At 45.0% G+C, this 14,590-nt stretch overlaps 1 protein-coding gene, 1 non-coding gene and 1 pseudogene across 2 annotated transcripts; 1 reads left to right on the forward strand and 2 right to left on the reverse strand.

Annotated features, from left to right (window-relative positions):
- Positions 1–357: 357 nt before the first annotated feature.
- On the reverse strand, positions 358–1,850 carry LOC132234270 (tripartite motif-containing protein 75-like). Its single transcript, XM_059695303.1, has one exon. It carries the CDS (start codon positions 1,762–1,764, stop codon positions 358–360), a length of 1,407 nt encoding a protein of 468 aa, XP_059551286.1. The 5' UTR covers positions 1,765–1,850.
- A 7,975-nt stretch (positions 1,851–9,825) lies between these two features.
- On the forward strand, positions 9,826–9,932 carry LOC132236240 (U6 spliceosomal RNA). Its single transcript, XR_009453203.1, has one exon. It is a non-coding gene; the product is annotated as a U6 spliceosomal RNA (small nuclear RNA).
- A 1,065-nt stretch (positions 9,933–10,997) lies between these two features.
- LOC132234271 (folate receptor alpha-like) lies at positions 10,998–11,760 on the reverse strand (annotated as a pseudogene).
- Between the last annotated feature and the right edge of the window lie 2,830 nt (positions 11,761–14,590).

Genomic DNA, 14,590 nt, shown 5'->3' on the forward strand with positions numbered 1-14,590 from the left:
TTTTGTGAACCGGGCCTCTAGTATATATATAAAATAAAAATAAGGTCCAGCTGGTTTTGCTCAGTGGATAGAGCTTTGGCCTGTGGACTGAAGGGTCCCAGGTTCAATTCGGTCAAGGGCACATGCCTCGGTTGGGGGCTGGAACCACAGTAGGGGGCATGTAGGAGGCAGCCAATGAATGATTCTCTCTCATCACTGATGTTTCTATCTCTTTCTCCCTCTCCCTCTCCCTTCCTCTCTGAAATCAATAAACATACATTCAAAAATAAAACTAAAATAAAATTATGACTAAAAAAATTCTACCTACTTTCTATAAATCACAGGAAGAAAATGAACCAACGTGACAATTCATCCTTCCTAATCTCTTAAAGCACAGATGGTAAGAGGTTTGGGATCACACCCGACATAGAAGTAAGGCTTTAGCACTTCAGAAAATGTATCCCTGAAGGAATGGATGTGAGACATGTCATTCAAACTGTAAAAGGAAACGTGACCCATCTCATAGTCCAGGTAGATGCCAATCCCTCTGGGCATTTCCTTCAGCACAAGGGTGACAGGAACAGGCCCTTGTGCCACATAGTCACCATCCTGCAGCTGAATCATCCAACATCTCTTCTCCTGTCTGAGCAGGGGCTGCTTTCTCTCTTTGGAAAGGGAGTCTTTACAGACCCCCACGGCCCACTCAGGCTTGTCATCCACCTGGACCTCCCAGTAATGTCGGCCACAATCAAACCCTTCAGTACCCAGGACAACTGGATCGACTGCAAATCCCTTCGGATTTTTATGAACTCTTTGCTTTTTCCTCACAAATGTCACAGACTTTTTATCCTCAGACACAAGCAGATGAGGATGTGCAGTTTCCGGATCCAGGGTAACTTCTTCTCTAAATCTCTGTATAATTTTCTGCAGGGCCGAACACTGTGGAGGAAGACTGAATTCTTCTCTCCTAAACTGGAAGCAATAGACACCTGGAGGTTCCAGGTGTTCACAATAGTGGAAGACACCCTTGATATTCATCAGCATTTTCACATCTGACATCACACTCTTCTCTGCCATCTCCTTTAGTTGAACTTTAAGTTTGGAAATGTGGTCTGAAAATGCAGTTTTGTTTGCAATGATATTCCGTTGAATGTGCTTCTCTTCTTCAGTTACCCTTGAGAGAACTGCCTCTTGCTCATGTTCTACAGATTGTATCAGATTCTCAAATTCAGAGGCTAACTTTGCTCTCCGGTTTTCTACCTTTTCTCTCAGTTCTGATAGCTTCCTGTCTTGGGTGGCTACTAATTTCTGAATGTCTGCCACCTGCTTCTTCAAGGGCTCAATGTAACTGCTGAGCCTTTGCCTGTGATGAGAGGCAGCCTCCTCCACGGGCCTCACCTGGTGGCCCTGGTGGTCAGGGGGCTGAGTGCACAGGGGACACAACAGCTCTCGGTCCTCCTCGCAGAAGAGGGTCAGGGCCTGGTTGTGCTTCTTGCAGAAGCGCTTCTCTTCTTGCTGCTTCATCTTGCCCCTGGTGATCTGGAGGAGCTTGGTGATGTCAACCATCCTTCCCAGCTGGGTGTTGCTCCTCATGTGCCTGTCTTTGCATGGGTGACGACACACAGGACAAGGGAACCTGTCCTGCACATCAGCCCAGGACTGCTGGATGCAGGAGCGACAGAAGTTGTGCCCACATTCGATGGTGACAGGGTCTCGCAGGTCATCCAGGCAGATGGGACAGTTGATTTCTGTCTGGAGTACTGCCAGAGCTGCTTCAATTGCCATTGGGCCCTGAATGAAGGACGGACTGAGGTGGGTGGGTTTTTTTAGGAGGTTGAGCTCTGTGAAACCTCTCCACTGAGAAGCAGATGCACCTTCAGATCTCACTGGCCTTCCTGTGTAAATTCTCTTTATCAATTAAGGTCAGCCCTTGGTGTCCTGTGAGGTCCTTAGCTATAGAGGTAGGTGTCCAGAGGAGCTCCACTGCCCACATGCAGCCAATCAAAGTCGTTGGAGAACTACTGTCCTTGACAGCAAAGAGGATATGAATCCACGTTCAGCAATTCTCTTGGTCAGAGAGCAATTATGACTCTTAAGTACCTATTAGTTCCTGTGGATGAGAAAATATGGTTTCATGTAAAAAATAAATAAAGAGATTACTATTTGTCTTATGGCCCTGCCCTGTTAACTATCATCTTTGAGGGAACCATTGATTTCTTTTCCCCAGCCCTACAGGTCACCTACATCCACATTAATCACTGTGGGTCTGCATGTAACTGCAAAAGTGTGAGAATGTTTCCTGCTAGATTCTTTGTCCCTGGGCTAAGTTTCAGCTTTAGTCACCTATTATCTAGGGCAGCAGTTCTCAACCTGTGGGTCGCGACCCCTTTGGGGGTCGAACGACCCTTTCACAGGGATTGCCTAAATACATCCTGGATATCAGATATTTACATTACAATTCATAACAGCAGCAAAATTATAGTTATGAAGTAGCAACGAAAATAATTTTATGGTTGGGGGTCACCACAACATGAGGAACTGTATTAAAGGGTCACAGTATTAGGAAGGTTGAGAACCACTGATCTAGGGGATTAGGGAAAGTGCTTAACATCCTTAACATTAAGAGAGTCAGGTTAAGCCCTAAACTGTTTGGCTCAGTGGATAGAGCATTGGCCTGGGGACTGAAAGGTCCCAGGTTCAATTCCAGTCAAGGGCATGTACCTTGGTTGTGGGCACATCCCCAGTAGGGGGTGTGCAGGAGGCAGCTGATCGATGTTTCTCTCTCATCGATGTTTCTAACTCTCTATCTCTCTCCCTTCCTCTCTGTAAAAAATCAATAATTTTTTTTTTTTTAAGAGAAAGAGTCAGGTTAAGAAATGTAAAAATACCAACTTGAATCACTTCCAATTTTTGAAAAACCTCAGCAATGGATTTGGCACTTTCTGTCTTAAAATACAGTTATTTCTGCCCTGGCCAGTGTGTGCCACCGATTACAGTGTTGACCCATGTACATAAGAGTCTTGGGTTTTCTGGTGAAGAGCATGTACCTAGTGCAGGTTTGATCCTCAGCTCCAAAGGGGGCGAGCTCAGGAGGCAACCAATAGACTTGTCCCTCACAACAATGTTTTTCTCTTTCTCCTCCACCCCACTCCCTCACTGCCTTACACTCTCTCTAAAACCATCAATGGAGAAAGATTCTCAGGTGAGGATTAACAAACAAACAAAACACAACAGTTATTTCTGACAACACTGAATTCATGATACAGTCAAACCTCATCTCCCATCTCAAAAAATTCAGTTCTCTTGACCAAACTGTTAAGAGAAAATGTCTCAGTTGTCGACCAAAACTTCAGTTTTCCACCTGATAGCTCTTTCATGTTGTTACCTCAGAATGACAAAAAGTGTCTTGGACAAAAAACAAAGGAAAGCATGCTTTTGCTACTGACTAAATCAATGATTAGCACAAATATAAAATATAAAGTGACCGTCAACAGTGCTAATGTTGCCCTAGCCAGTTTGGCTCAGTGGAAAGAGTGTAGGCCTGTGGACCGAAGGCTCCTGTTTTCGATTCATGTCAAGGGCACGAACCTCCTTTGCAGGCTCTTCCCTAGCCTGAGCCTTGGTCAGGGTGTGTGTAGCAGGCAACCAACCCATGTGTTTCTCTCACATTGATGTTTCTCTCTGTCTTTTCCTCACTCTTCTACTCTCTCCAAAAAGCAATGGGAAAATATCCTATGGTGAGGATTAAAATAAAAAGAGAGAGAGTGCTAATGTTGCTAAGGGTGTAAAAGTGCTCACAAAACAATAATCACAGGCAATTGAAAAGGTAGAGCCTGGCTGGCGTGGCTCAGTAGTTGAGCGTTGACCTATGAACCCAGGAGGTCACAGTTCAATTCCCAGTCAGGGCATATGCCTGGGTTGCAGGCTCCATCCTCAGGGGCATGAGGAGGCAGTGGATCAATGATTCTCTCTCATCACTGATGTTTCTTTCTCTCCCTTCATTTCTGAAATCAATAAAAAAATATATATATATATTAGAAAAGGTAGAAAGACTCTTGTTGATTGGATAAACGAAAACTGGTTAACCACTGATAGCATTTCCGAGGCAGTTTTATATAAAAAAATTCGTTTAAGGCAAGTATTGGGTGATTGGATCAATTTAAGCAGTGTTTATTATAGATTAAAGAGTACATGAGGCATGTACTGTGTATATAAGAAAGGCTAGAACAGAGAATCATTTTGGAATGCATTAAATCAATTCACATTATTTCTAATGGGAAAAATATGATTCAGTTTTTGAAAAAATCGCTTTTTGAACATCCTTCCAGAATGAATTTAGATACCAAGGCTTCACTATACTGTATATCAAGATTTATTTGCTTTTTTCATTTATACTTCTCCACTTGATCTTAGCCAAAAGGCCGAGAAGTGATCATTTATACTTCTCAAATGCATGGTATATCTAACTGTGTACCTAAGTAGGTGGGAACTGGACCAGATTAGATTTACTCTGAACACCTCCCCATGTTGGAAAACTGATTTATCACATGCATAGAATGCAATTCAAGGTCAAGAATTCAATGTCAGAGATATATGCAAGAAAATGAAACTAGACCACCAACTTACACCATACACAAAAATAAACTCAAAATGGATAAAGGACTTAAATGTACGACAGGATACCATAAAAATTCTAGAAGAATCCAAAGGCAAGAAAATCTCAGACATATGCCGAAGCAATTTCTTCACTGATACAGCTCCTAGGGCACTTGAAACTAAAGAAAAAATGAACAAATGGGACTACATCAAAATAAAAAGCTTCTGCACAGCAAAAGAAACCATCAACAAAACAACGAGAAAACCCACTGTGTGGGAAAACATATTTGTCAATGACATATCTGATAAGGGCCTAATCTCCAAAATTTATAAGGAACTCATACAACTTAACAAAAGGAAGATAAACAATCCAATCAAAAAATGGGCAAAGGACCTAAATAGACACCTTTCAAAAGAGGACATTCAGGAAGCCAAGAGACATATGAAAACATGCTCAAAGTCACTAATCATCCGAGAGATGCAAATCAAAACAGCAATGAGGTACCATCTCACACCTGTCAGACTGGCTATCATCAACAAATCAACAAACGACAAGTGCTGGAGAGGATGTGGAGAAAAAGGAACACTTGTGCACTGCTGGTGGGAATGCAGACTGGTGCAGCCACTATGGAAGACAGTATGGAGTTTCCTCAAAAAGTTAAAAATGGAACTCCCATTTGACCCAGTGATCCCACTTCTAGGAATATATCCCAAGAAACCAGAAACACCAATCAGAAAGGATATATGCACCCCTATGTTCATAGCAGCACAATTCACCATAGCTAAGATCTGGAAACAGCCTAAGTGTCCATCAGTAGATGAATGGATTAGAAAACTGTGGTACATCTACACGATGGAATACTATGCTGCTGTAAAAAGGAAGGAACTCTTACCATTTGCAACGTCATGGATGGAACTGGAGAGCATTATGCTAAGTGAAATAAGCCAGTCAATAAAGGAAAAATACCACATGATCTCACTCATTCATGGACAATAGAGACCATTATAAACTTTTGAACAATAATAGATACAGAGGCAGAGCTGCCTCAAACAGATTGTCAAACTGCAGCGGGAAGGCCGGGGAGGGTTGGGGGGCAGGAGGTAGGGGGGTAAGAGATCAATTAAAGGACTTGTATGCATGCATATAAGCATAACCAATGGACATAAGACACTGGGTGATAGGGGAGGCTAGGGGACTGTCTAGGGCGGGGGGATAAAATGGATACATATGTAATACCCTTTGTAATACTTTAAGCAATAAAAAAAAAAAACCACACAAAAAAGCCCAGATGGCTTCATTGCTGTATAATCTAATCTAATAAAAGAGAAACATGGTAAAAAAAAAAAAAAAAAAAAAAAAAAAAAGAATTCAATGTCAGGAAAAGCTGGGGAACACCCCCCCCCCCCCTTACACACCAGCCTTTGAAGTTGGTAAGGCAAAACTAGTGAGCCCTATACTGTTTAGCTCAATGGACAGAGTTTCGACTTGTGGACCTAAGGGTCCCAGGCTTGATTCAGGTCAAGGGCATGTACTTGGGTTGCAGTCTCCTCAGCTGCCTGAGAACTGGTCAGGGAGTGTGCAGGAGGTAACCAATCGATGTGTTCCTCTCACATAGATGTTTCTCTGTCTTTTCCTCTCTCTAAAATCAATGGAAAAATATCCTCTGTGAGGATTTAAAAAAATAATAATTCTTTATTGTTGAAAATATTTCATAGGTCCTTCTTTTCCCCTCATTAACCTCTTCCAGCCTCTCAACACCTTTAATCCCATCTTTGCTGAAGAAGAATAAATTTGAAAGACTGAGGCCTGCTTTTTCTCACCCAGGAACATACAACTTCGGAACTCACCAGTTTCACCCTCTCTGTGCAATCCTGCCCTCTCTCTCCATACTCAGGTTATGACATCCCCTACCACAGTACTTTGCACAAGCAGGTTTTGTCCATGGCAGCTCCTTGCCCCTTACACACTGTTTACTCTCTTTTTACTGGCATTTTTCTTCAGATCCCAGCCAAATTGTTACTTTCTTTGAGAAATATTCATTGAGCTTTAAAATTCTGCCTCACAATTTATTTTTGGCAGATTACTTATTAGGCAAGTTGGTATTCACATCGATTACTAAAAAATTACCCACATTCTCTTCTTTATTTTTCACTTATAGTTGACATCACCCACATTAAAAAAAAATCAAAACATTTATTATATGCTATCAATCTGTAAAACAGTGAGTCCTATAAAGCAAAAACCTAGTACAGCGCTAGCCAGTTTGGCTCCGTGGAGAGAGTGTCAGTCCCAGGACTGAAGGGTCCTGGGTTACACTCTGATCAAAGAGATGTACCTTGGTTGCAGGCTCCATCCTGGCCCTGGTCAGGCCTGTGCTGGAGGCAACCAATTGATGTGTCTCGCTCACATCGATATTTCTCTCTCTGTGTCTCTCCCTCTCCCTTCCACTTTCTCTAAAAACAGCTCCTAGGCAACATATCCACAGAAATATTTCCCAATTGAGCACCCCCCCCATTCATTCCATTATATTTAGACTTTACTCCCAATGATTCCTTCTCTAATGAGTATTACAAATGCAGGATGTTAGAGTACCAAGGCTTCACTGTGGACCTAAGGCTCCCGGGTTCGATTCATGTCAAGGGCACATACCTTGGTTGCAGGCCCCTTATTTTACTTAAAAGAAACATCTCCAGTGTTGAGGGAAGTTACTGAACAACTGCCATACAATTAAGCCAAAATAATGTAAATTTCTGTTAATTTCTTTACAAGTTCTAAGTGGAGAGTTTTAATTCTAACACTCATCATTACTATGTCACAAAAGTTTAATTGGATTCAGAAATGATGGCAAACAGCAGCTTTTCACTCATGTATTCTTTTTTTTTTTTAAATATAGTTTATTGATTTTTTACAGAGAGGAAGGGAGAGGGATAGAGAGTCAGAAACATCAATGAGAGAGAAACATCGATCAGCCAGCTCCTGCACACCCACTACCGGGGATGTGCCTGCAACCCAGGTACATGCCCTTGACCGGAATCGAACCCAGGACCCTTCAGTCCGCAGGCCGACGCTCTATCCACTGAGCCAAACCGGTTTCGGCCACTCATGTATTCTTGAATTTTTGTGTGCATGTATTTTTACCTGGCCCTTGCTGATAAGTGGGACTTTACAGTCAGTTTTAGAAGATGGAATACAAGAAAATGCGTGTCAATAAAAATATGTAAGAAAGAAAAAGAAAATGCGTGTCAGTTCACGGTGTTGGCCTTCAAGTCTCAGCGTGCTCCCTCTTTTTTTAGTGACAGTGACCCTTCGCTCTGATAACCCATGGCTGAGGGGTTGGAGCCCTGGGCGGGTAATGGCGGGGCGCCCCGCGGGCCTGCACTGCGCTTGACCGGAAGCACCAGGCTGTCTTGCTAAGCACCTGGGAGCACCACAGCCTGACAGGGCCCTCCGGTCAGTGCAGTGGGCCCGGTACCGCGACGAAAGCCCTGCTGCGCATCTTTTCAAGATCCGGAGATAGACGAACAGTACAGAGATAGGCAAAGTAAAGCTCTACCTGCCAACACTGTAACCAATACACAGACTGCCAAACGGAAGCATGTTCCAAAATGTCGGCCGTTTCACATGTGAAACACTAAAGTATCCACTCTGCCGCCAGAGAACCTGCTCCAAAATACCCAGTGAAAGAAAATAAAATAAAAACAGAAGAAAACAAACAAACAAACAAAATACCCAGTGAGAACATCCGGCCGCCGGCAGCCCTCACAGCGCTCTGACGGCCATTTCCGCCATGGCCGCCGTCGCCCACCACAAGGAGGCGCCAGCGCGGGTCGCCGGCCGTGCCCCCACCCGCCCGCCCGTCCGTCCCCGCGGTCTTGCCCGCATCTGGTTCTTCCTTGAGTCCCGCCCACCGGCGGCCTGAGACCCGCTCACCTACCCTCTCTCCGCTCGGTCTCTGTTGGGCGCTGAGGGCGGAGCAGAGCTGTGTCCTCAAGGCCTGAGGGGCGCTGTGCGTCCGCGAAGCCAGGGGTCTTCCACGTCCGGGTCAAAGGGCGCGACACCGCCCCAGTTTCCTGTTCACGGTTGTGAACCCAGTATGAACCCGTCGGCTGTACAGTCCTGTCGGCAGCGTCCGGAAGGTGACTGGCCCCTACGACAGGCAGCGTCCGGAAGGTGACTGGCCCCTACGACATTCTCCATCTTCCTCTCTGACTTTCCACTTCTGTTTAGAGTGGCAGTTCACCGCCGCCCCAGTTCCAACAGTGTCTGGTTTCTTACTCCATTCTTGAATATCTTGAAAAGCCCCCATTTTGTTTTTCTCAAATGAAATTGCCTAGGGTGGGAGGGTGGGAAGAGATTAACAAGAGAACTTGTGTGCACATGTGCACAACCCATGGACACAGACAATAGGGCGGTGAAGGCCAAGGGGGCGGGGGCGGGGATGGGCAATAGGAGTCAAGGGGGGAAATATCGGGACACAAGTAATACTTTCCGCAGTAAAGATTTAAAAAATAAAAAAGAAAGAAAGAAAAAAAATTGCCTAAAAGTCTCATCCTGTTTCTTTAGAGGTTCTCTTAATAGCTTCTGCCCTGCCCGGTTTGGCTCAGTGGATAGTGTCGGCCTGTGACTAAAGGGTCCCAGGTTCCATTGGCCACGGGCACATGCCCCATTGCGGGCTCGATCTCCCCCTGTAGGGGGCGTGCAGGAGTCAGACAAGCAATGATTCTCATCATTGATGTTTCTATCTCTCCCTTCCTCTCTGAAATTAATAAAAATATTTTTTTAAAAAAACAGCTTCTGCCCTTAAAGGAAGTGTTTCCACAATCTGTCCTTGTCTCCGTTTTTGTTTTTTAAATATATTTTATTGATTTTTTTACAGAGAGGAAGGGAGAGGGATAGTCAGAAACATCGATCAGCTGCCTCCTGCGCACTCCCTGCTGGGGATGTGCCCGCAGCCAAGGTACATGCCCTTGACCGGAATCGAACCTGGGACCCTTCAGTCCGCAGGCCGACGCTCTATCCACTGAGCCAAACCGGTTAGGGCTTGTCTCCGTTTTCTGATTCACAAAATCATCCTGCAGTTCTCAACCGCCACAGGCTCCCGCGCAGCAGACAAGCTCCCAGCAGCATCATTTCTCCTTTCCCTGCTCACGGGGGCGGCGGCGGCCTGTGGGGGTGCGGACGGACTGTGAGGGGGTGGGGGCTGTGACAGGCCCGAGGGTCGCCTGCCCGATGCTTGGAAAGAAAGGCCGGTGCTCGCTTGGGCAGCGCATATACTAAAATTCGAGCCATACAGAGAGGATTGGCATGGCCCCTGTGCAAGGATGATATGAAACTTCGTGAAGCATTATATACTAGTATTTTTTTAAAAGGCCAATATTCAACAGATCAGAGTTTGGGGCAAGTACAGATTTATTGATGAAGGAGATGGGAGGACTAATTCTCAAATCCATTTTAAGAGTGTCTGGAATCCAGGCATTTTTTATTGTTAAGGGAAAGGATGGGGTTGGGGTGGGGGGGAGGTGTGAGTTGTGGGTGCTGGCCCCTTCCTTCCATAAAATGCAGAATGTTGGAAAAGTTTTTACTCTATATATTTGTCGGCAGATCCGGTAAAAATATGTGTACATTCTATGCACATCCATCAGTCTATCGAGGATAACATTTGCTTTTTTAAAGAAAACACTAGAAATAAGGTTTTGGAATAAATAACTCCTGAAGTCTCTTTGTACTATGAGGTTCTTTTAAAAAAAAATAAAATAAAATACATATTATTTTTATTGATTATAGAGAGAAAGGAAGGGAGACAGAGAGATAGAAACATCAATAAGAAGGAAACATCAATCAGCTGCCTCCTGCACACCCCTTAAAGGGGATCAAGCCCACAACCTGGGCATGTCCCCTGACCAGGAATTAACCAGTGACCTCCTGGTCCATGGGTCCATGCTCAACCACTAAGACACACCAGCCAGGCAAAAAAAATTTTTTTAATCTATTAATTCCTTACTCATTTATTTGTCATGGGGCACTGACCTAATGCTAGTATCATTTATGGAACAGCTATTTTTATGTCTGTTACTAAGATAGTGTATATCCTCTTCCATTATAAACACCATCACTATGACTTTTGTCAGTGGAGGGGAAAAAAGAGGGTAAGAGGGTTCTATGGATAGTAACCTCACAGGGTGATCTTGATCATAAATTCCTAACTGGGCAGGTCATGGTGGGTAGTCAGGTCCCAAGCATATAACATATATATGTACATTCTCACCCGATGATGTTTTTATTGAATTTATTTATTTATTTATTTATTTATTTATTTATTTATTGCGGGGTAACTAGTTTATTCAAACTGTTGGACAGAGCTCCCACCATGGGAGCTGAGCCATGGGGCTGACCTGTGTGGGGATGACCAGGTACCAGAAGCTCAGCTGAGCAGCAGGAGCAGCATGAGGGCCAGGCCAAGCAGGAGAGGCCGGGCCCCATAGAGCCCAGCTCCATTCATGGTCTCCGCATGGAACCTGGCCACCTCCTCGTTGGGGTTGTCCTGTGCTGGGTCAAACCACAACTAGATGCAGCGGCCACTGCCTCGGCTGTCGTTGCTGACTTTGTAGGAGTGACTCCAGATTTCATTGCACAGAGCAGCAGGCGTGGGGAAGTAGAAGTCACAGCGGTGGCAGGCAGCCTTCACGGGGCACTCATTAGACCCTGAGGTCCAGCTCCAGCCCTTGTGCCGGTTACTCTTGCAGGTGTAGGAGGTGCGGCAGTCTTCCCACCAGCTCTCACAGTCCTCTTTGCACAGGGGCACGTTCAGGATCCGCTCTTTGCGCCAGCTCTGGTTCACCTCCTGGATCCAGGGCCCCAGGTTGGGGGAGCACTCATACAGGCAGGTGTCCTGGATGGAGTGGCGCTTGCAGGCAGGTTTCATCGGGCCGCAGTGGCCCCAGTTGAATCTGTACAGGTAGGAGACATCCTTATGGGCTTCCTGGCTGGTGTTGACAGAGCAGCAGGCATTCTTCTTCCAGGGACTGCACTGCTCAGGCAGCTTGTCCTCCGAGCTTGGCTTTTCCTTGTGGTGCTTGGCATTCATGCAGACATTGAGAAGCTCAGTCCTGGGCCTGGCTGCCCATACTTTGGCCCCCCACACCAGAAGGAGCCACAGCTGTGTTGTCATCGTTCGAGCCATGTCAGTCCCTCCACATTACACCCATCTCCTGTAGAACTAGGGTGTCTTGCCTGGGCCTCATAGACAGGACCTGAGCTGAGCAGCGGCTCAGTGGGTAGAGTGTCAGCCTGTGGACTGAAGGGTCCCACGTTCAATTCCAATTAAGGGCACATACCTGGGTTGTGGGCTCAGTCCCTGGTAGAGGGTGTGCAGGAGGCAGCCCATCAGTGATTCTCTCTCATCATTGATGTTTCTATCTCTCCCTTCCTCTCTGAAATAAATAAAAATATATTTTTAAAAAATAATTTCTTTTGGGGTCTTTTTTTTTAATTGGTTTTCGAGAATAGAAGGAAGGGACACAGATGAGAGAGAGAGAGAGAGAGAGAGAGAGAGAGAGAGAGAGAGAGAGAGAGAGAGAAGGAGAGGAGAGGAGAGGAGAGGAGAGGAGAGGAGAGGAGAGGAGAGGAGAGGAGAGGAGAGGAGAGGAGAGGAGAGGAGAGGGGAGGGGAGGGGAGGGGAGGGGAGGGGAGGGGAGGGGAGGAGAGGAGAGGGGAGGGGAGGGGAGGAGAGGGGAGGGGAGGGGAGAGGATCCTCTATTCATTGTATCATGGTCACTCCTGACCCTTGGAAAGAACATGCCACCGTTTGATATACAAGAAGATGCTCCAACTTACTGCGCCACACAACCCAGGGTTGGGGCCTGTTTTCTTGTGCTTAACATGTTTATTAGAATTAGTGGGATTATAAGGGCAAAGCAACGATTTTTCAGTTATTGATGGATAGTTCAGCATGGCTTTCTTATGAAAAGGTTTCCACTCCAGCTGTCTGCAGTGCTGGAAGGCCTACCTCCCAAAGCCAAAACAGGCTACTACCAATTTGTTCAATCTTCCCAATACAATAAGCTTAGTAAACAGGGCAGACATGTAATTTCATATTATTAATAGGTTTCTGCATTTTTTTCCCATAACTGTTGCTTCTTTTTCTACATGGGGAGTTGTGTTTTTGTGGTTATTTCTTTGACTTCTTTGTATTGTAGGCATTCTTTATTTAGAGATGATATTTTTTTAAAAAAATATATTTTTATTGATGTTTTACAGAGAGGAAGGGAGAGAGATAGAGAGCTAGAAACATCGATGAGAGAGAAACATTGATCAGCTGCCTCCTGCACATCTCCTACTGGGGATGTGCCCGCAACCCAGGTACATGCCCTTGACCGGAATCGAACCTGGGACCTTTTAGTCCGCAGGCCAACGCTCTATCCACTGAGCCAAACCGGTTTCGGCTAGAGATGATATTTTTTTAATATATATATTTTTATTGATTTCAGAGAGGAAGAGAGGGATAGAGAGAGAGAAACATCAATGATGAGAGAGAATCATTGATAGGCTGCTTCCTGCACCCCCCCTACTGGGGACTGAACCTGCAACCTGGGCATGTGCCCTTGACCAGAATCGAACCCAGGACCCTTCAATCTGCAGGCCGATGCTCTATCCACTGAGCCAAACCGGCCAGGGCTAGAGATGATATTTTACTACTAAAACTGAAAATATTTCCCCTGGTTTTGTTTATACTCAATTTGCATGTTTTAAATGTCTTTATTCTCTGGATCACATTTCACAAATGAGGCTTTTGGGGCACATACTGCTGTTGAAGGGGAACAGAACATGCCACCCTAACATGTGCGTCTTTGGGGGCTGGTGCTGTTTGAAAGGCTGCTGGTGCTGCAGAATACCTGGAACGGGTGAGGCTGCCCTTTTGTGAAGGAGATTTACATTTACAGTGGGGCCTTGACTTACGAGTGCCCCCACTAACGAGTTTTTTGAGATACTAGCTGTCTCTCCTCCAATTTTTTGCATTGAGTTGTTAGAGTAATTTGAGTTAACGAGCTCCTTAACGAGCTCGGTCTCAGAACAAATTAAACTCGTAAGTCGAGGCGCCACTGTATAAGGGAAATCTGCACTTGTAAGGGTGTTTCTGTATCAGGAAGAAGAGGATGACTCTGAAGCTCTAGAAACTGCTTATCAATGGAGAAGGCACCCATTGAAATCTGCCTGACAATCTTTCCCTTGTTCAGTCTACTTTGCTTGGTAACCCACCATAACTGCCCCACCCCCACCACCCTTATTTTGTGTTTCGCTGCAAATTATATTTAAGGTGATGGCTTAGGCCATTTTGGGGAGACAATCTGTTCTTGGGTCTCTTCCATGTGTATAGAAGGTGTACATGTTATTAAACTTTTTTTTCTTGGGGTGCAGCCGGAAAGGGGGCCGCCCCCACGCCCTTCACGTAACTCACGTTTGTGGGGAACCTGGCGCTAAACCATTCGTAGACGACCTGCTTCTGGGTCGGGGTTTCGTACATAGCAGAGCAGCCCCCTCGCTGCGATCTATTGAAAGTCAGCCCTCGACACAAGGGTTTGTAAAACAAAACAAAAATAAAAATAATAAAATAAAATAAAATAAAATAAAATAAATAAAATAAAATAAAATAAAATAAAATAAATAAAATAAAATAAAATAAAATAATAAAATAAAATAAAATAAAATAATAAAATAAAATAAACTTTTTTTTCTCCTGTTAATCTGCCTTTTTATTACTCAGCTCAGATAGTAGAGGGACAATTGTATTTTCTTATACAAAACTAGAGAGTAGGGTCCCCAGGCCTGGCCGACAATCAGGGCTGAGTGGGGCCTTCCTTCGTTTCACGCCATCCCCTGGTGGTCAGCGCACATCATAGGGAGCAATCGAACTCCTGGTCTTTCAGTCGAACTCCCAAGGGACACTTTGCATATTAGCCTTTTATGTATATACTAGGGGCCCCGTGCATGAAATTCATGCATGAGGTGGGGGTGTCC

Source organism: Myotis daubentonii, chromosome 5, assembly GCF_963259705.1.
Source record: "Myotis daubentonii chromosome 5, mMyoDau2.1, whole genome shotgun sequence".
NCBI classification, from domain to species: Eukaryota; Metazoa; Chordata; class Mammalia; order Chiroptera; family Vespertilionidae; genus Myotis; species Myotis daubentonii.

What these genes read in the sequence shown, in the direction of transcription:
- LOC132234270 (XM_059695303.1), bottom strand. Translation starts at nt 1,764, where the DNA reads ATGGCAATTGAAGCAGCTCTGGCAGTACTCCAGACAGAAATCAACTGT.